Source organism: Morone saxatilis, unplaced genomic scaffold (genome assembly GCF_004916995.1).
Source record: "Morone saxatilis isolate NCDOM2014 unplaced genomic scaffold, NCSU_SB_2.0 Contig18, whole genome shotgun sequence".
NCBI lineage: Eukaryota > Metazoa > Chordata > Actinopteri > Moronidae > Morone > Morone saxatilis.
In genome coordinates this window covers 13,463,741-13,488,173 of record NW_023339740.1, presented here as the reverse complement: position 1 = coordinate 13,488,173, position 24,433 = coordinate 13,463,741, and the positions used below count along the sequence as shown (strand labels likewise).

The 24,433-nt window shown below is 39.5% G+C and overlaps 2 protein-coding genes and 1 long non-coding RNA gene across 4 annotated transcripts in view; all 3 read right to left on the bottom strand.

Moving 5' to 3' along the window:
• Nucleotides 1-569: 569 nt before the first annotated feature.
• crbn (cereblon) lies at nucleotides 570-12,332 on the bottom strand. 2 transcript variants are annotated; one of them, XM_035661487.1, is made up of 11 exons: nucleotides 12,179-12,332; nucleotides 11,795-11,907; nucleotides 11,437-11,639; nucleotides 10,757-10,909; nucleotides 8,944-9,106; nucleotides 8,116-8,178; nucleotides 7,923-8,007; nucleotides 7,664-7,779; nucleotides 6,315-6,379; nucleotides 4,552-4,683; nucleotides 570-3,336 (listed from the first exon to the last, which is right to left on the bottom strand). In XM_035661487.1, exons 1-11 carry the CDS (start codon nucleotides 12,249-12,251, stop codon nucleotides 3,153-3,155), a joined length of 1,350 nt encoding a protein of 449 aa, XP_035517380.1. In that variant the 5' UTR covers nucleotides 12,252-12,332; the 3' UTR covers nucleotides 570-3,152. The 2 variants fall into 2 exon arrangements, with proteins under 2 accessions (XP_035517380.1, XP_035517381.1); XM_035661488.1 differs by having other exon boundaries at nucleotides 10,757-10,906.
• Nucleotides 12,333-14,826: 2,494 nt separating this feature from the next.
• Nucleotides 14,827-17,031, bottom strand: LOC118328742. The gene is made up of 4 exons (XR_004796747.1): nucleotides 16,953-17,031; nucleotides 16,826-16,852; nucleotides 16,320-16,342; nucleotides 14,827-15,152 (listed from the first exon to the last, which is right to left on the bottom strand). It is a non-coding gene; the product is annotated as an uncharacterized LOC118328742 (long non-coding RNA).
• A 1,084-nt stretch (nucleotides 17,032-18,115) lies between these two features.
• LOC118328293 (proliferation-associated protein 2G4-like) overlaps nucleotides 18,116-24,433 on the bottom strand; it is a 6,616-nt gene continuing 298 nt past the window's right edge. Inside the window, exons 2-13 of the mRNA XM_035661957.1 lie at nucleotides 23,589-23,720; nucleotides 23,219-23,324; nucleotides 22,304-22,373; nucleotides 22,111-22,203; nucleotides 21,761-21,824; nucleotides 21,478-21,556; nucleotides 20,580-20,658; nucleotides 20,324-20,457; nucleotides 20,095-20,189; nucleotides 19,871-19,998; nucleotides 19,709-19,762; nucleotides 18,116-19,554 (exon numbers count right to left, since the gene is read on the bottom strand). Of these exons, the coding sequence (XP_035517850.1) occupies nucleotides 19,492-19,554; nucleotides 19,709-19,762; nucleotides 19,871-19,998; nucleotides 20,095-20,189; nucleotides 20,324-20,457; nucleotides 20,580-20,658; nucleotides 21,478-21,556; nucleotides 21,761-21,824; nucleotides 22,111-22,203; nucleotides 22,304-22,373; nucleotides 23,219-23,324; nucleotides 23,589-23,720 (1,097 nt within the window). The 3' untranslated portion in view covers nucleotides 18,116-19,491. The remainder of the gene's footprint in view (nucleotides 19,555-19,708; nucleotides 19,763-19,870; nucleotides 19,999-20,094; nucleotides 20,190-20,323; nucleotides 20,458-20,579; nucleotides 20,659-21,477; nucleotides 21,557-21,760; nucleotides 21,825-22,110; nucleotides 22,204-22,303; nucleotides 22,374-23,218; nucleotides 23,325-23,588; nucleotides 23,721-24,433) is intronic.

The window sequence follows — 24,433 nt, the reverse complement described above, 5'->3', positions numbered from 1 at the left end:
TTGCACGTCCCGAACCCTGTCCACCTTATTACTACAAGATGCTCTTCACTGAGGGACCCCCAAGTGGTTGAGATGGCTCCTCTCGCACTCAGAGATTCATTAGACTCTCACTGTGCTAGCATACAAATGATCCTATGTAAACGTGCATCTGCTTGAAAAATTAATAAACTGCAAACTCATTATATGCGGACACACGAAAGCACACGAACACAACGAAGGCACATGTGACATCTGCAGATATGAAGATTCTGGGAAGACATCATACAACCTTTTACCTGCACGTTAAAGCTCACACACACACACACCAACACACAAACAACACAACACCACACACACACACACACACCACACACACACACACACACACAACACACGAGACAGACAGACAGACAGACAGACAGAAGACAGACAGGACAGACAGAGAGACAGACAGACAGACCAGACACCACACACACACAGCACACCACAGCACCACACACACACACACGTTGTTTGAACTATCAAACTGATGCCCCTTGATGCACTCTCTGCCCCGAGTGTCCTACTGAAACATGTAAATCAGAAGAGAGTCACAAGATATGTGCATGTTTATTTTACTCTGTGGTACACTGAATCTCATGGAAAAACAAACATAGACCTTCTTTGGAATCAAGCCATAGATTTCTTCAGTGAAGCATCCATTTTATTATTGGGGGTGAATGAAGGTCTGACAGCCTGCCGAATATTTAATCACTGATATGACAGAGAATATAATGAAAAAGGCATTTTAGATTTTACGTGTTATTCTCATCCTCTCCTTAATGAAATAAGATGATATGATATAAAACGGCCCAAGTAAAAGATTAAAAATCTAAAGGTGATACAGTAAGTGTAGACACATTTCTGAGGAAGCGCTCAATTTTGATTCTTGAAGAGGAACTTTACCAATTTTCCACATCAACAAGGTCTGTTTAAAGGTCTTGAGGAGTACTACAGCATATGTGAAAAATAATTGTATAAAGCCTTCTAATAAATTTCGTCAAGTGATGTCAATTGAGTCAGTGTTTGGGTCTGTAGACTACAAGTTTGAAAATGAAAATAATAATTGCTCCTGATCTCTGCTTGAGGCTACATCGAGCCACTATTAGCATAGCACACTTAAATCTCCTACCGAATTTGCCGGGGCTGGTACATGGCATAGAAGAATGTGTGGAATAAAAAAAAATAAGATATCTCTGTTTTTCTTGTCTATCGTGAATCTGACAACGTGATAGGAGTGCAAGGCTAAATCGGTGGAGTACTCTTTTAATGGAAAACCACATGAATATGAAGGTAAATTAAAACACTAATTCAAAACAAACTATGCATGAAATCACAAAGTTAAGTTATTTTCTCAGTAAGTGTCGACACAACTCAGACCTGTACACCCATATGACACCTTGCTTAGGCCATAAGAACAATTTGTAACGAGTTTTTAAATTGAAAGCCATTTAAAGAGTAGTTATGAAATTTTGAGAATTACACTAATTTGCTTTAAAGCCAAAGATTATGTGAGAAGATTGAGATACCACTCCCATATCTGTACGGTAAATATGAGGCTACATCCACCAGCCGGTTAGCTTAGCTTAGCATAAAGACTGGAAACAAGGGAAAATAGCTAGCCTGGCAAAAAAAAAAACAACAACTATGAAGCATATTTCCCAAAATGTCAAACTTCTCCTTTAAGAAAATATCAGAAAACATTTAATTAGACAGACCGACATCTTCAAAATCCAGACGATTTCTTATTGCGATCAAATACTTTTCTTACTGATGAAAATAGTATTTCCTAACAATTCTCTGTGACATGAAAAGATATGAGAAATAAGAGTCAGATTCACCGGTTATATTACACAACAAATGCTCTAACTGCCTCTTATTTACAGTTACATTTATACAAACATGAGCCAGCTACTTGCAACAAAATCGCAAGTAAAATCTTGAAAACTGTGAAACTACAAACCAAAGAAAATAATAACAGAACTTTCAACAATTAAATCTAAATCTCATCATCACTTTGTCATTTGCAATCTTTTTTTTTGCTCCCGTCTGTTCACTGAGTCGTCAGACTTATCAAAAGACACTGAGCTGGGGCGTAGGCACACCATTTTCACATGCCACACTACATGAACAAACTAAATGAAGAAGGGTCAGTGGCTCCTCTCGCTCTCTGTGCTAATGAGCTCTGACCTTTTAAAAAAAAAAACAGTTTTCACTCGTGCAACCAGAGATAACGCTTGTTTCCTGAAGCACATTATCTGACGGGACAATGAGCCTTTGCTGAGTACAAAACAGACACCGATTATATCAAGTATAATACACATTATCGTTATTATCACCTCAGCTTTTTGTTTATTACATAAAAAACTGGCGTGATAACAAATAGCATGTGTCTCCACACACGGATGGGTATGTTCAATTACTTTCCAATCTTCCTGCATACAAAAATACATCCAATTTAATTCCAAGATTCAAACTATCGCACCTATAATGACAGATCTACACGTACATGAGTGGACTTGGATTCAAGCAGTTTCCTCCACTGATCTATAGCAGCTGAAATTACACCAGAAAACATATCTGAGAGACCCCCAAAGGATCTGAATGCTAAGTGAATGTATATCAACAGGTTGATTTTACAACAGATTAAAGATTAACTGCTTGCCAAAAATGTCTCTATCTCGACTACATGCAGTCACACTCTCCGTCATACAGAGGAAAAGAGTATACGTTAAGCTTTTGTGTGTGTCTGTGTGTGTCTGCAGCTACCAAGAAATCAGCAGGACAGGGGTGTAGATCAGGGAGCTGCATGCGAGGGTGTTACCACGTGTTATGGACTTAATCTGTTATTCTCTATTTCTTTCTCACTTCATCACACCAAGTCGTCTCTCTGCTGCTTCTGCATTTCAAGAACGTTTAAGAACAATCATGACCTCCTTGTTCTAATTTGCTCTTAGAGTGCCATTTAAAGGCTGAATGACCTTTCCACTAATATGATGGATTTGCTGCCAGGGGTGACAGGTGGTGTGTGATGCATTGATTACTAAAAGTAATCAGAGTGCCTAAAGATCCAGGCTTGGGAGGTTTGCAGGGTTTTTTTTTTTTTCTTTCTTCAGGGCAATGATGGTCCGACGTCACAGGCAGAAGAGACGAGAGCCCTCTCTGCCATCGTCCCCCTCGCCCTGGGGGATACGGGGGAGCATAGCTGAACGGGTCAGACCCCAGAAACGAGGTGGAGACAAGTCCTTCTTGGTGGCTGTGAACTTCCAACCCATGTGAGAGCCGCAGGTTCGGCACTGAGCAATTGTCCAGGCGTACCTGAGGGAGATGGAAGAGGACAACATTTTCAAGATCAAACAATCATATGTAAATTATAACGTTTTTCCAACAGTAAATCACTGTGATTGAATTGAATATGCAAATATTGTTCATTTCAAAAGTTAGAGACGTCTCCTCCTTCAAAGTCTCAGTGTTTGTGCTCTGGAGGATTCAAGTTTCCTTGTCACATTTGTGTAAGTTACTGCATAATGCACCGTGACTGTCTTCAAAAACTACTTGATACGTGATGTAACAAAATCCTCAAATTTAATGTGAGCAGCAGATGAATGTGAAAACAGCCTTCTAGTGTAAAACTCATACAGCGAAGCTCAAGCATTAAATTAGAGTAACAGTAAGTAAAGCACATTTTTGAGTGCAGGGGAACTTTAAAATGAAAGGTTTCAGTGAAAGAAACACTTTTGAGTATCAAATACTCTGTAAGGTCAAAATATAGTTTGTTTACTTTGTTGTCTGAATCTGTGGATGAGTTGACACCTATGACACACTACACCATGATTTCACAGCCTCTAATAAATTCTTAATTAAACATCTAAAAATCTGTAACAGACATTTCTGTAGCACTTGATGTATATGTCCGTTAGTACGGGTTAATTTAGTTATTTAATCATAAACCAAATATCTCACAGTCAGTGATACACATTTACAGTATCTTCTACTTGTCAGATCTCTTAAAATTTCTTAAAAGATAAACATCCACTAGTGAGATAACAATAAACTTCAGACTGGAACAAATGCAGAATGTAACAGTAAATGAAACTAGGTCCCATGTTATTAGCAGATCAGTTTGATTTGACACAGCTGCTTCTGGCAGGTCTCACGCCCCCTACTGCTCTCTACAGAAGCCCGGTGTCATACAACGACCCCAGATCACTAACAAGAGATTAACCATTGGTTATAAGAATTACACACTATTGATTATGATGTGACACGGTAAGGCCAAAGGCTTCTAATTTCAGGCACTGGACAGCGTCACAACGGATCACTGCTAAACCAAATATGGTTTTAAAGCGTGTTCAAAAGGGTCTGGCACCATTTGTCAGTGGTATATCTCACATTTATCAAGAAAGATGCATTTATGAAAGCACTGAAAGGCACAGTAAGTGGTCTGAGTCAATCTATGTGCATTTTGTGTCATCTTATTCAACAGTCAAAGGGAGGAGAATGAGCTAAATGCCATGAGTATAGCAGAGTTACCCTGGAAACCAGCTGTGCAGTGTGGATGGCCTGCCGACCAGGTTGAGGTTGTTGGCTTTGTAGACAGTCAGGGTTTCATGGACGTATCCGTGAGGGTTGACGTACGCAGCCATGGGGCCGTACAGAGACAGGCTGCAGGGAGAGAAGAGGCAGGTGGGATATGTTGTCAGCAGTGATTACGACGGTTCACCCAAAAAACAAAACATCAGAATAGTCCTTTGAAAGAAAGAGTAAAACAGGCTGATTAGAAACGCCATAAAAAGGTACAAAGGGAGCCAAACTGCATTAAAAATACCTAAATTGTACATTTAATTTCTGCAGCCTCTCTGAACCCAGCAGAGAGTTCATCACAACCAAGCAATGCTCAAATCCACAAACCTTGAATTCTTGTTAACACAGCAGGTGGATTTTGTACATAAAATGTGTATATTGTGAACTGTGTGTGAAAAGTCGTTTACGTAGAATAAGCATTTTATATTTCAGAATAGGATGCACAATATATTTGAAGTTAGGATTCAATGTGAAAGTGTTCTTCAATCTTAATCTTTAATCTTTTAATTTTTATATTGAACAATGGATGGAATCAGTATGTGTAACGAGTTGGCTCGTAGTGATAAACCCATAGATAATTATAACTTGATCTGCAGTTCCCCTCAGCTCTGTTTAAAGTTTTAGCATTTTTTGGTTTTATGACACACGACTTTACTTTTCCAGCTGCCACAGGCATAAATCCAATGTCAGCCTGTTTGTTGCCAGCATAACAGAGCTAAAAGGAGAGTAAACATTATTCATCATGTGGTCAGAAATACGACTGATAATCAAAATCTGCTGGATGTGTAAATAACTGTTCGCTAACACCTTCGCTCCATCGACTTTATGAAGTGATAATATGTCATTGTTGTGTTTACAGCTTGTTGAGATGACCTTTAGAGGCAAAAAAGTTAATTCAGTTTCAAACAGCTTAAGATAAAACTAATGTAAAAATTCTGGGTTCATTAAAATCACTGGCTTCACACGAGTCCAGTGTTCTCTGAGTGTAGTAATTATGGAAATACAAAACCACAAGACAAACACACGCAAAAAAACACATCTTTAAAATACAATCAGCACCAAAAACTTTGAGTCAGTGTCAAGTAGCAGTCTGCTGTACTCCTGTACTCCTTAGGGCTCTAATTGGAAATGCATTAGCTACATCCGCAGGTTTGTTAGTCTGAAGGAAGTGTGGTTTAAAAGTTAGGGACTTCTGAATGTCTCTAACTTCAGAAAACATATTAAACACTTAATCACTCATTCACTCGGATTATCTGGATGTCCTCAGACAAATCAGATAATGAACATACAGTGAGGGTCTGGACAGTTTCATTGGTGTTAAAGGATTTGTGTGTCTCTCTTGGACAAACACATTAACCATCACGCATCATCAACAGTTAGAAAATTACATTACATAAGAGTATATGAGTGTGTCTGTGTGTGTGTGTGTGTGTGTGTGTGTGTGTGTGCTGCTGATTGGACTATATGCACTTTTAGACATTTTCAGCTCCTTGTTTTGGTTACCCTGCCAGACTGGTGAAGAAGTGTAATATTCACCGTGATGAATTGCCTTTCTCAAACAAACGTCAAGTCTCTTGACGTTTGTATTAACACTGAAAAGCAGCCGTTATAACCAAGGTACGATATCCAAAAATACCTGGCATTTAAACAAAAACACTGGAACAAAAAAACTCTGACCTGTCGTCAAAAAATAAAATAAAATAAATCCTCACCTGAAGATCTCATTTTTTGTGGTGATTTCAGTGTCCTGGCACTGCTTACAGCAAAGTGATGTGCACTGAGGAGGAGAGGTAATAACATGTTAAAAATATGTATACATAATACTTCGTCAAAAGCTCTCAATGAAAAGTGTTCTCATCGTTGAGGCTCGTTGAGGATGCTACTATAACCCGCGCCATCATTCATGCTTCCAGAACAGCCGCTAGCTGGATGACCCAAGTTCAGGACTTCAGTGTGACCAGTGAGAGACATAAAGGAGGATCATTATCCTCAATCACACAGGAGGACAAAAAGCAGATAATAGGTGGGCATATTTAAGAAGCACTTCATACATCCGGTGACAGCTTTACAGTTTCTGGTGATGCAACAGTAGTACTACACGCTAAGAGCTTGTATTTTCAGTTTTATTAAAATCACTCTGCTGTGTTTTTTTCGTCATTTCGGGGGGTTTGATAACGTTTTCAAAAATGCATGTATTAGTTTTGTTGTTGTGCATAAAGTATTTTACCATCTTAAGCACATAGAAGAGGTAGTTCACAAACACTACATATTGCAAGTTCCCAAAGATGTCCTGCTTATTTCTTTCTTCAGGGTCTTCATCAGGTATCTTGTTCTCAAGTTGTATTTGTTGTTGCGACGACTGGGAGCAAGGTGTGCAAAAATAAACAATATCATACCAAATGAAGAGAGTAATTTTCACCTTTTGAAACGACAAAGTGGTTGGAAAAGATTTTAGTGTCTTGAGATGAAGCAGTGAAGTAGGCAGGGAAGACCGAGGCCAAACCCTTTGCCCTGTTTATATTAAAATATGGATGTTAGTTGAGAGGTGAGACAGGCAAGTATCTGAACTATCTCACCTCTCTACTAACACACGCACATACATGTATGCACACACAATCACACATTAATAACCATTTTCTGCTGTCTGAATGACAGATGATTTGTTAATAAATATCCACCACCCAAATATGTCTCACAGATTAAATATGACAAACAGCTAATGTCTTCAGCGTGTTTACTACAGATCTATTAAAGTTCATTGTTACCAGCAATAAAATCAAACAATCTTTGTTTACACTAAATGATTTCTAAACACTTTTGACGGCGAACTCTGGACTGAAATATCACAGCAAAAACACATCTGTCAGCCCCTGACAGGCATGGTTAAATATAACAAAGAACATCAGAGGGGAAAACAGACACAGTCTGCGTAGTACAACACAAGTAGGAACATCAGATCTTATCACACTATGAGGAAAATGATGGCTGGGACTGCAAGGGCAGAGGAGAGAGGCTGAGGTGGTTGGGCAGAGAAAAGGGCTTATAGGTGACCTTTCCTTACCCGGTCCATGATGTCCAGCTCACAGCGAAGTCTCTGGATGGCACTGCCGATCTTCAGCAGCTGGAGCCGCAGAGCATCGTCTATTGGCAGACAAGCCGCCACTCTGTAGGAGAAGTCTGACAGAAACCAGACAGAAGGGAAAGAGAGGGATGAAAGGAAGGAAGAAAAGAAAGCACAAAGTACACAAACCGAAAAGACGTACGTGCACATGTGTGTACGCGTCTGCAGTACATCTGTAATACACTGAACAGAGGCTGACCTACGGCGTTCGTAGGGAGAGAGTCATCCTTCAGATTCTCGTCCCATTCATGGAGCTGTTTCTTCACTCTGTTCATGAGACACTCCTGCAAAGTGATAAACGGGAAGCAGATTGGTTTGGTTTACATTCACTCCTATGTGATGTTTATGTATAGAGAAAATTCCAAGCAGGGCACATGGGCTGCAGTACTCACAGAGTCGTAGAGTGCGTAGACCCAGGGTGGCCATGGCGTCAGACTGGCACAGTGAAACTTCCTCTGTGATGAACACCAGACACACCATTAATGAATTAAATCTTCACATTATGATTACTGAAGTACCCAAACATCCATACAATTTCTCTTCTCTTATCACATTGCTATTACTGCACAAACAGAATATGGCCAAGAGTATGTGGACATCCAAACATTATACCCGTATGTGACAATGCAGGAAGTTACGTGTTGAAAAAGGGCCTTTCCCCAAAGTTGGAAGAACACTGCTGTCTAAAATATTATTGTGTGTTGTAAGATTAACATTAAGCATCAAGTTTGTTAAAATATTTTTTCTTTTTAAAAGCCACATTAACTTTTCTAAGATTCAAATTACCAAAGCAACCTTCAACATACTTACATACAATACAGACGGCTACATGACATTGTTCCTGTTTTAAGTAATAAAAACCTGCTATCTTTAAACATTATAAACAAAATGTGAAGCCCTGTGCACTCAAACACATCACACTTTGCCAAGTACTGAACGTGATATTTATTTGCCCTAGATGGCTGTCTTGCCCTGACATTCTTACCCTTACCAAACCGATCTCATTCCTCACGCCTAAACGAAATTTGGCATCCTGTAAAACTGTACTGTTTTCAAGCAGTCTTATTTTTTACTCTTGCTGGACATATGAGCCATTTTCTAGTGATGGACAATAACGTTTTTCTGATTCTGATTCTACTATATGTGCGAATGCAATGGCAAAAGATGTTGCACGCAATTGCTGCACATGTATGTTGCGTGTAAGTGTTTGTGTGTCTGACCTGTTGGTAGTTACTCCACCAGCACTGGGCCTGTTTGCAGCTCTGGGTGGAGGGTTTGGAGGAGGGGTGCATGTGGAGCCTGGAGAGGGGTGTTAGCTGCACGGCAGAGAGGGGATCTGGAAGGATTCGTTCTGGAAGGATTTGTACTTTGGCTTGTCTGATCCTAAGGAGAGAAACAAAGGGAGAGAATAACATAGGTTTGGGGGGGAGAGACCAATGAGGGGGGAAAGAGAGCAACAGTAGACGAGTGAAACCGAGCAGATGAATAACAGATTAAACAAATGGTGTGCTGGCTGAATGTCATCAGGTGTATGACAGGATGTTTGTAAATCTGAAATGATCATAAACAGTGCTGTCTGTACATTTTCTCTGCCAGCAATAAGAAGTATTCCTTCAGCTTCTCACCCGAAACAAACTCCATGAACTTCCTGGAGCTCAGACAAACAAACATTCACAAAGCAACACCACATGAGCAATAAAAAAACACTTTCGGGTCTAACAATAAATTATAGTTGTTAACCTAAAATGGCATACAGTTCACTCCTGCCAAAAGACAATAGGCAATGTTTAATTTTTATGTATTTAGTGCACAAACTGCTGGCGTAAAATGACGGACCTGGCACTGAATTTCCAAATGTTTGTTTCTGTGGCAGGTTTAGTGATCAGAACTCCCAGGCTGCATTCATAAAATGTTTTAGAGACGCTCGAGAGAGGAGGAAAAGTGCACTGACATAAACAGCAAATGCGTTATCAATATTTAGTACATATCACCTCAGAGGGCACAACAGCAGATCCCATTTAAGTGAGTAATAACTTCAATTCTGTGCTTTCTGGGGTCACTTGCAGTACAACAAGAGGTCAACAGGATTATGCCAACCAATTAATGTGCATTACAGCAACAACAACTAGAGAAAAAGGGAAATGTGTCTTTATGACGACTCAGTTTTATGGACAGTAAACCTCAGTGATTTCCGGAACAGTGGAGGATGTAAATGGACATGATCTATAGTATGACCAGTTAAATAGGCGGCATTTTTCCATAGATGCTTCACTGTTTACTCTAACTTCCAACAAAAGGAGGCACCAAGGCTGGGCTTTGCATTTTCTTGTGATGATTAAAAACAAACTAAACCGTCTCAAGTATCAGTATTAGAGTATATTAGCAGAAAAACCCAAAGGTGTGTGTTTACAGCCTCACTGCACAAATACAATCAATGGAAGCTGACTGTGATGTTTTCAGTTTACGCTTTGAAGTTGACCGTGAATAGAGTCAGTCTGCCCTCTAGCTGTGAACTATGAGAGCACCACCAAAGTCATTTAGAAAAAAAAATCCTCATAATAATGTATAATGGGCCTCAAGAAATGAGTACATATGCATCACATCACAAAAAAATATGCTTCAAATTAGATTTCTTGGTTTATATCACCTGAGAGGGAAATTAAATATTTATTTATTTTGTCAATACAAAGGAATGTAAAAGCTGTTTAGGAGGGTACACACACACACACACACACACACATACACTGTAGATGAGTCTCCTCCACTGATCTGCAGTCCTAGTCCAAACTGGTGCTAGATATCTTATCATCAGTTAGTGAATACCAGATTATTACATTCAGCTTATCCCTGTTTGTATCAGTCTGAATAACTGCGACGTTAACCAGCTCTGACTCCGACAACCGTCGTCTTACTACATGTGAGAACAATGGAGGCACAATGTTTGTGTCTCCTAAAGGGCAGCTCCCATTCAAATGTGCACAAGCATTGAGCCCTAACCTTTGGTTTAATGGTTTATGGGGCAATTCAACTCACCCGTCTGCTTGAGTTCTTATCTCATGGACCTTGAATCTCTGCCTCCCCACAGCTTTCACTTTGACAGTTTCAATGCCGTACTCCTGCTCCTCTCGGTATGCATAGATTTCAGCCGTTGTCCCAAACTCTGCATCCGGCTCCCCTGCCTCACTGCTGAGACAGATATGAAATGAAACACCACTATTAATCTCAAAGGATGCTCCAGTGATTTAGTGTCGTACTTCTATAAGGGTTGAAGGACTCACAAGAGACATTTAAAAAGAAATCCAAGGCAGATATATTTGAGCCCATCATTCAGGGCAAGCTCCAAAAACAGTGGATCCTGCATTTCCCATAATGCAACTTGAAAGCAGCTTTTTATTAGAACTTCCAGCCAACTCTGGTAAATGCCCAGATATTTCAAACTCTATGCCCCTAGTTTGTAAAACAGGCTTTCTGTTATTAAACTGAAGTCTTCAAGCTCAGGATTATTTTCTCAGACTTTAAAACACAAGTGTCACAGAAAACATTATGCAACTGCTTTTATCGGCTCCATCGAGCTCCTCGTGACTAGTTAACCACAATGGTGTAAAACCAGCGGGGTGTCCCTTTAACTGACAGACCAAACAAAAAGATGCTTTCCACTTATCAGATGTGTCGAGTCCGTGATGATTACCAATGCATACAGAGTCATTTAATACCTGTGTGCAAGCACAGCAAAGGTGCGGTCTCTCTGGATGACGCTCCGCATCATGCTGACCTCCTGTGGCCTGAAGAGCTGCAGAGGCAGCGTCTGACCCGGCACCAGCATCACAGCTGTGTGTGGCAGCACAGGGATGGTCTGACAGCTGTCGTCATCATGGACTGTGCGGCCGTGAAACTCCTCCATGTCTGAACCCAGGTACTGCCACCACAGGGGACAGTGTCAACACAACAGCTGCAGACAACTAACAATACAGCAGATACAGCAGAGACACTGGGAGGGGGGAGATACACATGGATGGTACTAAACCTGCAGAGAGACAATATCTGCAGGAAGAAAGCTGTGGCTTCACTCACAGCATGCGATGTGGGTAGACTGGGGTCAAAGGTGATGATGTTGGGCTTCTCTGCATCCTCGGTGTCTCGGTCTTCAGTCTCCATGTCATCTTCCTCCTCCTCTTCCTCGTTGTCTGTCATGGCACAGCAAGCAAAAAGGCTCACAGTCAGCTCTTTCAGTGACTCCTAAACAAACCGCGGCTGCACACGTATCATTTTAATAAGTCACTGTGATGGTATGACACGAAGAGAAAGTGAAAGGGTCAGGATGTGATCACAGACAGACAGACAGACAGACAGTGGCCTGCTGGGGACAAATGTTAGCTGTTAGCTGGTAGCAGGGTGGACAGATACACGCTCCTCCGGTGAAACAGCGACCAGTGGTTTGGTGAGTTGAACTGTTACCTGGTAAAAGCTGTAACTGGTTCCCCATGTTGTCGTTAATGTTGTCTTCACCTCCACCCCTCTCGTCAGCCATATCCTTGTGTTTACAATACTAACTCTTATTCTACGGTCTTCTCTGTGCAGCATCCAGGCGGGTCCCGAGCGCCCCCTGGCGGACTGTCGCCACTACAAATGGGCTCAATTACGCAGATCAATTAATCCACTGAAATTGTGTTTCTGGTTCCCAGTGTTTTTTATGTCATGGCCCACTTTGAAATCCTGACTTTTTAAAATTCCAGTACCCTCTGCTGTACTGCATGTTTTCCCCTCCTAATGATTGTGGCAAAGAGACTTCAAGAGGTGGCAGAAGTAATTATTAATAGTTTAATCACAAACAATCACATGTATCAATATTTGCTTGGAACAGCCCCCAAATAAAGATATTGTAACTCAAAAACATTACTTTTTTTTTTAACATTATTGTGGCACATTAGTAAAGTATTGAATATGAATATCTAAAGGTGGCATTAGAAATCAATAAATTTACCTTTTTCCGAAAATAAATTTGTCATTGAACTGAAGCCCTAAATTGTCTAAATTGTGGCCATAACAGATCATTCAATTATATGTCTTAATTTCCATTTTTAATACATTATCTTTTACTAATTGATTGATTTATTCATCTAAATTAATGTGTTAATTTTGACTGCATTTGACACCAAACTGGGGTGTTTTTAGACGTGACCACTGTCAACCCTCCAGATCTGCTCGTGCCTGGAGGAAACCTCTGGACGCTACAAATGAAGAATTCACAGAAGAAAATCAATTTGATTTTTAAAGTGTATATAAAATATATTAATGATATTTCAACATTTCAAGTTTCTGCTCTCACTGAGACACCTGATAGATTATGATTGAATCTATAAAGTAATAAAAGGTACAAAGTAACGTTAAGTTAAGTACATTTACTCAAACACTGTGCTTAGTACAGTTTTGAAATACCTGAGTATACTGAAGTATTTACACTTGTGACTATGATTCACCACATTGCAGAGGCAAATATTGTGCTTTTGACTGACTATATTTATCTGACAGCCACTAGTTACAGTTATAGCTTTAGTTACTTTGCAGATTAGATACCTTTCTGTTCGATTAATCACTACTTTTTATACTCAAAGTAAATCTTGCTGATAAAAATCAACGTCTAAAGGCAGGACGTAAGAAAAAGATCTGAATATTTCTTACTCCACTGAATGGAACTGTTGTTGTCTTAAATACAGTAAACTCATACACACACACAGATTTAAGATATGTGGTGGCAAGTAACTTAGTATATTTACTGTACTTATAAGTATAATTTTGAGGAACTTGAAGTTTACTTGATTACTTGTATTCCACTACGTTTCAGAGGACATTGCACATTTTACTCCCATACATTTATCTGTCAGCTTTAGTTACTAGTTACTTTACAAAATAACATTTTACATTAAAGAAATAGAAAATATTTTACAAATATTTTTACAAAAGTAATACAGTCACAAGGACCAGTTTACTTGTTATACTTCTTTCTGATAATACTACTGTAATATATATATAATATATAATATGTAGTATTTTTCATTAATGTGAAAATGTTGAAGGATTTAAATGGATCTCAGCTCTTTGTCTAATGACAGCACTTCATAAAATGACAGATTCCACTGATTTGATCAAATCAAGTTTATTTGTGTGGCACCTTTACTAAAATGAAATAATCAAAAAGAACTGTTGAACCAGATCAATCTGAATTAGAAACACAAAAATATAAACTGGAGTTGACAAAAGATGGCAAAATGTCAGAAAACAAGTTGACAAGTGACCTTCAGTTTAACTTCTTGTGAGTCCCACAAAGACCCTGTTTGAGCTTAAATGTGCCTGCTTTATTTCTAAGAGTTGTATCTCAGTGATAAGGTTGCTGTTAAAATACTGAGAAAGTCTGTGGCTTTAAACATGTTTGTGAGAGTCAATCATGACCTTTCCTCCACACACACACAAAGTCATGTTGCTATTAAAGGGGTGAGTTTAAATGCCACATTTGTGCCAGAGCTTAATCTGTTCTCAGCTTTAGTATAAAAGTGAAGGCTGACACTGCGCTGCACTCTGAACTTGTTAAGGATGTGTGTGACATTCAACAGCACATCTCACGTTTAATGTGCAGTAAAGCAACAGGTTACTGATGTTAATATGTGCAGTAATGTGGGGCTGAAGTCTGCTTCAGACCAAAAAGAGCAACAAACTTCTCAAACCATTCAACTAACCCTAACCCATTGCCATCATTCCTAGGGCAAATATGTAGACCAGTTCCTCAATAGTGACTTATTGTACAAGTCAAGCTTTTTGATCATTTTTCCAATTTTTTTAATGTTGAGTCACCTGCCCTTTACATAACACTAATTTTAAAGAAACCACATTAATTGATCTCATCTATATTTAACTCCTTTGCAGTTTGTGGTCCAAAGTAGTTTTATATGCTATGTGCACAATTTGTGTTCATACTGACACATTAGTCACAAAACCAGAGCTACAGTATACACAGCTGACTGTGCTCCATGTACAATCAATACATTAAAATAGCCAAGACACCTACAGACTAATCCTGTAACAGACATAATCAAGAGGCTGAAACTTGGTAAACTTTTAACAGTGTTCATTTATTGTTCAATACACCAAATGACAGTTGTTGGTAAACGTATTATTATGGTCCATGAACAAGGCAGCTGTAGTTCTGGTGGTGAGGTCTGTCCAGCGTCTTCGCCTCTTCCAGTCAGACGTTCACAGCGGGCTCCATGAGACGCGCAGTCATCTGAAATCAGGTTTTAGGCCGTTGATCAAGAAAAAGAGGCTCCACTTCAGCCACATGAGTCAGTCATCTGGAGAGGTTCTGACGGGATCACAGCTGGCGGGGATGAGGGCTTACTTTGACCTCTGCCTCATCTTTCTCCTTTTACGCTTCAGCCTGTTGAGAAAAAAAATAAAAAATCCAATCAGAAATTAACAGAATTGCTCAAGTCCCATTAAAGAGTGCCGATACCTGGACTAATAGAAACCCCACAGACGTGTACTGTAATGCCTGTTAATGTTGACCATTCATCCTTGAGCTGTGACCTGATAATTTAAGGATTTAAAAGCCAATTTATAAAGTGCAACTGGGGCACTATGTTCAGAGTGGAAAGCAAGGTATTGATCAACATCTACAAATCATTGCAGACACCTCTCAGGGTGAGTTCTCTCGAGAGCCCTTAAACTGACTTCTGGTTATAGTTATTGATTCTGGTATATTGAGACCAAATCTCAAAAGAGCTGAATGATGCATTTCAGAGACGTCAGGGAAACTACTAATGAGAACCATTTTAAAAAGCATGGTTGGTCAAACTTTGAGCCAATATTCACCTATTAATGACATTTTAATGGACACCAGATATTTAGAAATTAACATGTCCTAGTACATAATTATACAATAGGCTCCTGCCCTGCTTTTACTAACAGACTCACAGTAAACTACAGGTGGGTATTTAAATTCAGACAGTCAACTGAGTCTAAACCACCCAGCACCCTCTCCATCACACATGCCTTCACACTGTACTTACTAAAACTCTGGTCATAAAAATTCTGTCTCAAAGCACCTTATGTTTTATTTGATCATGCACCTTATATTTTTACTTGCACTACAATTATACAGCTTATTTATACATTTATATTGTATTTTATATTGCTTTTTAAAAAAAAATTTAATATACATCTAGGTTGTTCTCCTTACTTATTGTGTTGTTACTGTGTGTAATGCTGCTACACTGCAATTTCCCCAGCTTGGGATCAATAAAGTATCCAACTAAGAGTGTCACCAAACAGCATGTTCAAAACTCTGCTGAAAATTGCTATATTACATTGAACGTCTCAACAGGAGATGGCCCTTATAGATTATGGCACAAGAACTTCCAAGTGGCATTAGAGACTGATCCAGTGCTGGACTGCAGTACACTGAGGTCTGTAATGTTTAGGATACATGTGTCAGTGTCCATCTACAGTGACACATGTACCAGGACGGTTTCTTTAACAGCATCAGTTTCTAACTGAATTTCAACAAACTACTCATTTGTACAAAGGAAAGTGGCTCATTGCTTACCTGCGCATACGCTTCTTCCTCCACTAGAAGACAAAAAGATATTCATTAGTGAACAGTAATTTCAGTACAATGGGCCATGTGTGCACTACCACTTATTGATTATGTTACAGGCAGCATGCTACAGTAAAGTAAATATTGGCAGGCACATTACAAACTAACACTGGTACTGAAGACATTAGAAAGGATCAGAGACCAACAGGACCTTTCACCATACAGCGAACAGACACCTGCACTCAACCACTGCTAACAGCATGCACCACAGTGGGCCCTCCTACAATAACACTAGTATTTACACTCGTTTTTAATATAAAATCACGGCTTAAGTTTAAGTTTTAAGCTGTTTGAATAACTGGAGGATAAATACATAAAGAACAGGGGAACTCGTCAAAGCAATAGACAATGTGAAACAGAGCAGGAGGTGTTGTTCAGATGTTAGCAGGCAGCATTGACTGCAACAGGAAGAAGAAAGAAAACAGTAAAATACGGATTGTGGCGAGTGAACTGACCTTGGCTCTCATCGTGTGGAGAAGTTTCTGTGAAAAGGAAACAAATGAAGTTATTAGTGACTGCGGATGACTTGTTAAACTCAGAGATTATCTCGGATTCAGTTAGCAGAGACGCAGTTTTTCTTACCTCAAAGCGAGGAGAGCAACGGAAAGAGGATGTGACGAAGGAAGAGGGCGGGATTTATACAGCCGGTGACGTCACGGTCTAGCGTCAACTGGGGGGGTTTTCTTACGTCACTGGGAAATGTAGTTTTTGTCGTCTCTGCTCAAAAGTACTCTGGCAGGCAGTTTAATGTGATATTTAACTTTTAATGAAAGCTAGTCTGTTCACATTATGTTTACGTCTATAAATACTGAACCAACTAACAAACAAAACCAAACAATAATCATAATAATTAGCACACAGAAAGCAATTAACACTATTTAACATACTCATTTCTGCTGGGGACACTTTTGTAGCTTTGGCCTTGGAGAACTGATTTTAAACCACCGCACTGGCTATGTTTTATTTTTATTTAATTTACAAATCATAACTCATAATCAAATGATTGTATAGCAGATAGAGTTAATTCTTGACCTTGAAACTACCAAGGTACATTTAGTAGTTTATCACAGTCTTCATTAGCAGATGAAGTGCAATTGAGGAACCATATTCTGCTGATGTCTACTTATTAAACTTACCTTGAAATTAGATTTTTGTTTTTTTAATCAATCAAACCTTAATAATTAGTTTTTTCTGACTGATCATAGAATAACTAAAAATGGATTTATGCAGAAATCTGATGCTTAGGAGAGAGCAATATAGATTAAATCCTTTATCATGGTATATTTAATTCAATATTGTGTTATCTATCTATCTATCTATCTATCTATCTATCTATCTATCTATCTATCTATCTATCATGATACAATCAATTAGATGGAAAAATAAATCAAGTAATGAGGCAGAAATGTCAGTTTTTGTCAAATACAGCAAGATAAATAATCACAAAATCAAAATACTAAGTTACACTGATGCAAAAAAATCACACATGTAAATATCCAACGCACCCAATATAGCCAGAGATGGCTAGAAAAATCTCTGATGGTCCACAAATGATCTATTATATATATTGTATTGGTCAGTCTCACTGATGCCGACTCATTTTTTGTCCTTCAACACCAATGACATCACCACAATTTACAAACTTCGGACCTTACTGTTGAGGTTAAAGTATGCAGGCAGTCATATTTCATTGCAGATATTTCCAATACTTAAGTTTGAGAAAAATATTCACAGAAAAACAGAAATGTATGAAAATGTTTATTTTATTAGATGTAAAGTTCCATTGCCCACTTACTGAGCTACAAAGCAGGTTTTTATTTTTCTCAACATTGTCCCAGACTTCGAAATGAAACTCAGACAACAAAATGATCTCTTACTGGTCCAACTCCACTGAAGACACCCAATAAAACTGTTTTAAGCTTTAACAGCCTCAGTTTTCATGCTTCATGAGACTAAAGATGTAGTAAAGGAAGTCAGAGGCGTCGCTAATAAAAAAGGTTTTCAAAATTTGGATAGATTTCTATGTTTTCATAAAATTCGAGGGGAATGGCAGTAAATGTGGCAGTTTTGTTCCCTAAAGTCAAGCTGAAAATTGTGTTTGTTGCTCGTACACTTAAAAAGAGTCCAGTCTTCTTCTGCTCGGATTATTGCTTTAAAAAAATCTAGTGTGGTTAAAACATTGTAATTTCAGCCATAAATGTGGTGAGGTCTTGATGACAGAAGCAACCGTAAACCTTCACTACATCAACTCTGATGCAAATGCCATCGATTACATTAAAATCCCTGTACTTACTGTCATTTACTGTCAGCTGTGTTACATTTTATGTGTCATTTCATGAGTGAGACAAATTTATAATTTAACCCTTTACTGCGTGGTGTAATTAAAAAAAGATTTAATGAAAGCTCACAAGGTACTGGATGACTAAACTCATCAACATCCCTCATGATTCTCACTTAAAAGGTGACAAAGTGCTCATAAACCTTCCAATACAATATCTGGATCTTTCTTTTTACTATAAATGTTTGTTTACATATAAACAAGTTTAGATAACGTTTTATAACTTTGTTGCCAAATGGAAACAACGTGACGGTTCAGTCAAACCATCACATTCAAGCAACAGGAGAATCCACAACGGCCTCGGCTACACGATGCCTCACAGAAAGAACCGAGTTAACAAACCGGTATCGTCAAATTATCTTTCACCAGCAGCTGGATGTCAAAAATACAGACTACCACTCCCATAAATGCCCACTGTAAGCGTCAGTTTTACTTTCAGCAATACAAGCATGAAATTTAAGAAACAGGCACCAGTCACACACACTTACCATTTGGCAACAAGTCTTTACAAAGATGTAAAAGTATTTGCAAATATTCTTTATTTTAGTTAGGAAAGAAAAGCAACACTCTTTCCATGGTACCTCCAATAAATGCAGTAAAGGGTTAAGAATCCATGTTGGATCTTCAAATATACATTTAATCCCAAAGTTCTTATGAATTCATCTATTTAATTTGTGAAATCACTTCTATTATGTGTGTAATGGGCAGAGTGTTTGGGGCAATTTGTCATGTTTTCTCTTGCTTCTCTTTGGGGTCTTGCATGTGTGGAAAGGCAGTATGCATTTATTCTACGGCTTCTGTGTCCTCAGTTGGCTGTCCGGTTGCATTTTCTGCTGTCTTTGAGGCCTGCAGGATGAGGAGGAAATGGGGTTAACATTACACCCAATACGTATTCTGAGACATCAAAACAAGGAGGTAAATGAACTAGCTTTGTTGAAGGTAAAAAAAGGCAAAGTAAGCTGTGGATCACTCCCACGATTCATTGTTATAAGTAATTTACCTTCTTTTTCTTTTTCTTCTGTGTTTTACGGCTTGCGGAGCTCTGTAGTAAAGTCTAGGGAAGAAGAGAGACGTTTCAGTTTAAAGAGAGTCGAATGTAAAGCAGCCAGATTCTGTGTGATAAAGGAGCTCCATGCAAGTTACGTGAATTCACAATCTTTACCTTTAGCTCTGCATCCTGAACTTCATGCTCTGACTTGTAGAGCTCTGGATCGAACGGTCCGTTGGTGATTCTGTGAGGCCCGTTGGCCATCAGCAGCACTGTGAACTTAAACTGAGCTACACACTCTCCTGAGAACAAAGACACAGACGGAGAGGGCTGGTAAATAAAAAGTGAAAGCTGTTAAAAAAAAAAAAACCCACATACTAAAAAGTGACAACACTCACCCTCTTTCTCTTGTAGCACACTGAAGGGCTGTAGCAATTCATGTTTGGCACACTCAACCACACCCAGACGGGCTTTGGCCTCATCCTCAAATGCCCTGATGGAAAATAATTTAATGGTGGTATTAAGTGCTTAAGCTGAAGTATACTTATGTTCAACTTGCTGTCAATCTATTTAAACGTTCAGCAGGTTAGTGGACTGTGTATATTTGTAGCTGTACAGTGTTCATACCTAAGAGTAAAGGGCATGGCATCAAAGCGGCGTTCCACCTCGCTGAAGAATGTACGGGAAGTTTTCATCTTCAAGCCGTACTGCTTACTGGGGTCCCTCTTGTAAATGGTGGTCCTCAAACCTCCATCTCTGGCCTAATTGGAAATGACGGTGAGTAAAAACAATGGATGTCTTTACAGTAAAGTAATTAGCTACAGCAGAAGCAGAAACTTTCTGCAGTTATGGGTAACGAGGCGAGACAAAAGAGGACACTGACCTTCCCTTCTCCGGTGCTAATCAAGACATCCACAGCATAGACTTCGTGTACCTCAAACTCTGCCTTCTCGTGGTCCTTCCTGATAATGAATGTTAGTGAGTGAAAAAGATGAGTAACATATTTTAATAATAGCAGAAGTTCATTGTCAAGGCAGATAAAAACACTCTAGTGTTTAAATCCACAGATCTGAATAGTTTTAACAACTACAGTATTCCACTAAAGACAATTTACTGTCGAGTGTTTCCAAATGTTTGGTTTCAGCACCACAGACCAAATTCCATTCATTCCTACATTATAATGGGGCTGTGGCGTAAGTCTCAAGCAGAGATCAGAAAACTTCACCACATCAAACTGAAACTTAAAGCCTGGCGAGATAGGGATATGTGAGAAATGTGTATTTTTGTGATATGGGAGAGAGAAACTTCATGTGGTCAAGTTCACACTGATTATGGTTATATTCAAGAATAAGAAGAAGAACAGTAACGTGTCAAAACAGCTCTGAACTGTAGGTGGTTCAGTGCAGATAAGCTTTATGTATGTGTGAGGGTTGACAGATATACAGCAGATTTTATGTACAGCCACCAAATGTGTGACGTTCAAATAATATTGTTCATGTTCAAAACAATCAGATGCTTAGAAAAAAAATCTTAAGTTTATGTGCTGTTGGTATTTATTTCTATGGGAAAAAATAAAAACTAGTGCGACGGAATGAACAGATAAATATTTTGTGAGATATTTGAAATTCCTTTGGACTGAATCCCACTACTTATAAATACATGCAAGCATTATCCATCATCTACACTCTGTTTGTGTAAATGGACACAACATGTGAGGAAGGTTTACTACAATTCAAAAACACCCACAGAACGCTTCACATTTCCTTCCTCACTGAATATACCTTTGCTGGTCTGTCGGGTTCTGAATGATGGTCTTCTCTCCGTCTATGACATGTTGCTTCAGCTGATGAGACAGCATACCTTCAACACAAAGAGCCAGGGAGACAAACGGATATTAAAAACAAAAAAACCTGAACCATTTCAGTGAAAACATCCACATGCATGTTATGAATTCATAAAAGTCATTATCTGCAAATACATGTGAAGAGTTTCTGAAGAGTAAACTCTCATGGTTGCCCTGAATCCCTTTTCCATGAGACACACGAACGTTACTGAGACACTCACCCTCGATTGGCGTGCATTTGAACGACTGAGCGATCTTGTTCCAGGCTTCTGTCACTTGAGTGTTCTGAGAGACAGGAAATGCATTACGTTCACATGCAAAATACTCGCTCGCTAACTGCACTTAAGAATGCAAAACACTAGCAGCTGAAATGCAGTCTGAAGGCAACTATTCATTTAGGCTTTTATTCAAGCCACGGCCAATTTATCTGATCTGTTTTTTTAATCTGGTGGATGTACAGGAGAGCAACGAGCAGCAGAGCAACTATTGGGAGGATCTGCAGTGAAGTGCCTGAGAGAGGAGACTCTTATCGCTGACATGGAGAAGACCGTGAGGAAGAGGTTACACGTACCTGGTTACCAGGTTTAACGAGGCGAAGAGCTGCTTCTGCACACAGATGGGCTGCTTTCATCACATCAGCTTTCCGACCTGTGATGGGGTTCTCCTGGAGAAATAAGACACAGCGAAAAGAGGGATTAAAGGTGTTCTCTAACGAAATGACTCAAAACTGGGACTAAAGCGGTGTTTCAAGAAATGCCCCTCACCTTACTGGCTCCCACCACAAAGCTGTGAGCAACATTGGCAATGAAGCCGTCAACATGAACCCCTAGATCTCTACACACAATAAGAGGAAAAGAGATGAGAGTATGAAACAACAATAAAATCAATTGTGTCAAATCATTGCAAGTTTAACTGCCAGCCGGCTGTCTAGATTACTAATGCTGACAGAGGAACAAATCAATTATACCAACACAGGAAGGACCAAATGTCAACTATCTTCCACTTTGTAAAATGAGTCTAATAAAGCCTAAACAGTAACGAATAAGGTCATACAAAAATAAAACAACTGAATTTGTTACATTAAAAGGAAGGTATAGTCCAAGGTGAACTTGTTTTGGCTGTACATCAGCTGAAGTACAGTGAAGGACTCATTGTGCATTCAAGGGAGCAGCACTACAGACTATAATACATCGAACAGACGTGCTCAGACAGAAGGTTTGGCTGGAGTGAGTGAAACATACAAACCGTGTATTGTGTGTGTGTGTGCGTGCGTGTAACCACATCACCTGGAGCCGTAGCAAACATATTTAAAACAATGCAAATCCACACACAGCACAAAAGACATTACAGAGGACGAAGACAAACGTGGCAACACAACAACTAAGATGAGTTGACTTCACATTGCATTAGAATATTTAGATAAATTGGATTTAGCAGATGGATCAAAAGCTGAACATCCAACATATCGCCCGTTGTGAAAATGTCCAACCTTACTTGTCGTTTGCCACACAGGACAGACAGGACGACAAGACCTCACTGATGAAGCAGACAGTCGACAGCAAAGAGAAAACCCTCACATATAAGCCAGATATCACAAACAAGGGAGGAGAAAACACTGGGAGAGTCAAGACACACGGGGGAGGAGAGGGGGTGACATTGTTGCAGAGCGTGGTGCCTACATTTTGACCAGATCTCCATCTTTAAGTGTGTAGTCAGGGTCGCTCTTCAGGGGAGAGAAGTGGCAAACACAGTTATTGACTGAGACGCTGGTGGGGAAGGCAATGCCTAGAAGAGGGAAGAGAGAACCACCAAGTCTTCATTTGGAAATCATCCACAGGTTTAGCAAGAACACTACACAAAGGACGGAGGGAGTGACTCTTGGATCACCTTATAAACTTACACTGTCTCACTCTGTCACCGTGTTAGTCGTCATTAAAGCTAATCAAGGTGCGGCGGACTCGCACACAAACACACGACTGCATCTATTCTTGATGGGTCCACCACAGCTCACCCCAACTTCAAGACTCACGAACATCGTCTTTGCCTCACCTTTCTTCATCTCCTTTTCCTTTTTGAAGACCTTCCCAGTCTCAGCCATGATGTAGGCGTCCCCCTTCTCACAGAGACTCAGCACCGACACCCCGGGCTTGGCTGTCTCCACGACCAGACGAAGAGCCTCTGGGTGAGAAACAGCAAACGGTTAGGAGCAGAAGAAGGACTGACACTGTGTAACACCACTGAGTGTCAGGGAACGAACTCTAAAGCACTGTGATCATTTCATTCTGTCGATATTGCCCGACTCAAGGTTATAGATGTGATGTACATGTTTGCACAATTTCTGCATCAATACGAAAACTTGGTTTATGAAGAATTTAGTGTGCCGGATTATCCAAAAAGACACATGACTAAGCATTATTTTATCTATAAACAGTTCCTAAAACTGCATTACACATACTGATATTGTGGCATAGTGATGACTTTTTCTGTGGCACAGGATTTTGTCAATATCTCCCACTCCTAATTTCAAATAAATAAGTTTATTCATTAGTTTATTTATTAATTATTCGCAGCTAAATAAGCACCGGGTCTGCAAATGCACAGAGAAGATAACGATAACTGTCAAATGTAACTTAAAGAGTAACACCCGACCTCACATTAACCTTATTCCTGTGTATCAACATGTCAACTGAACGGATAACTTCATTAAAAGTTAAAAGACAAACTAACGCAAACAGTTCAGCCTGGTGAACTCAAGAGTCAAGGGAACCGTGAACATGTAACTTAAAGTCTGTGGCTGCCTGCTTATGTCTGTAAACTTAATGTTCAGCTGACTGTACCGGACAACCGGCTGAGCTAACAGTTAGCTGGTTAGTTAGCAGCCCACGTTAGTTACA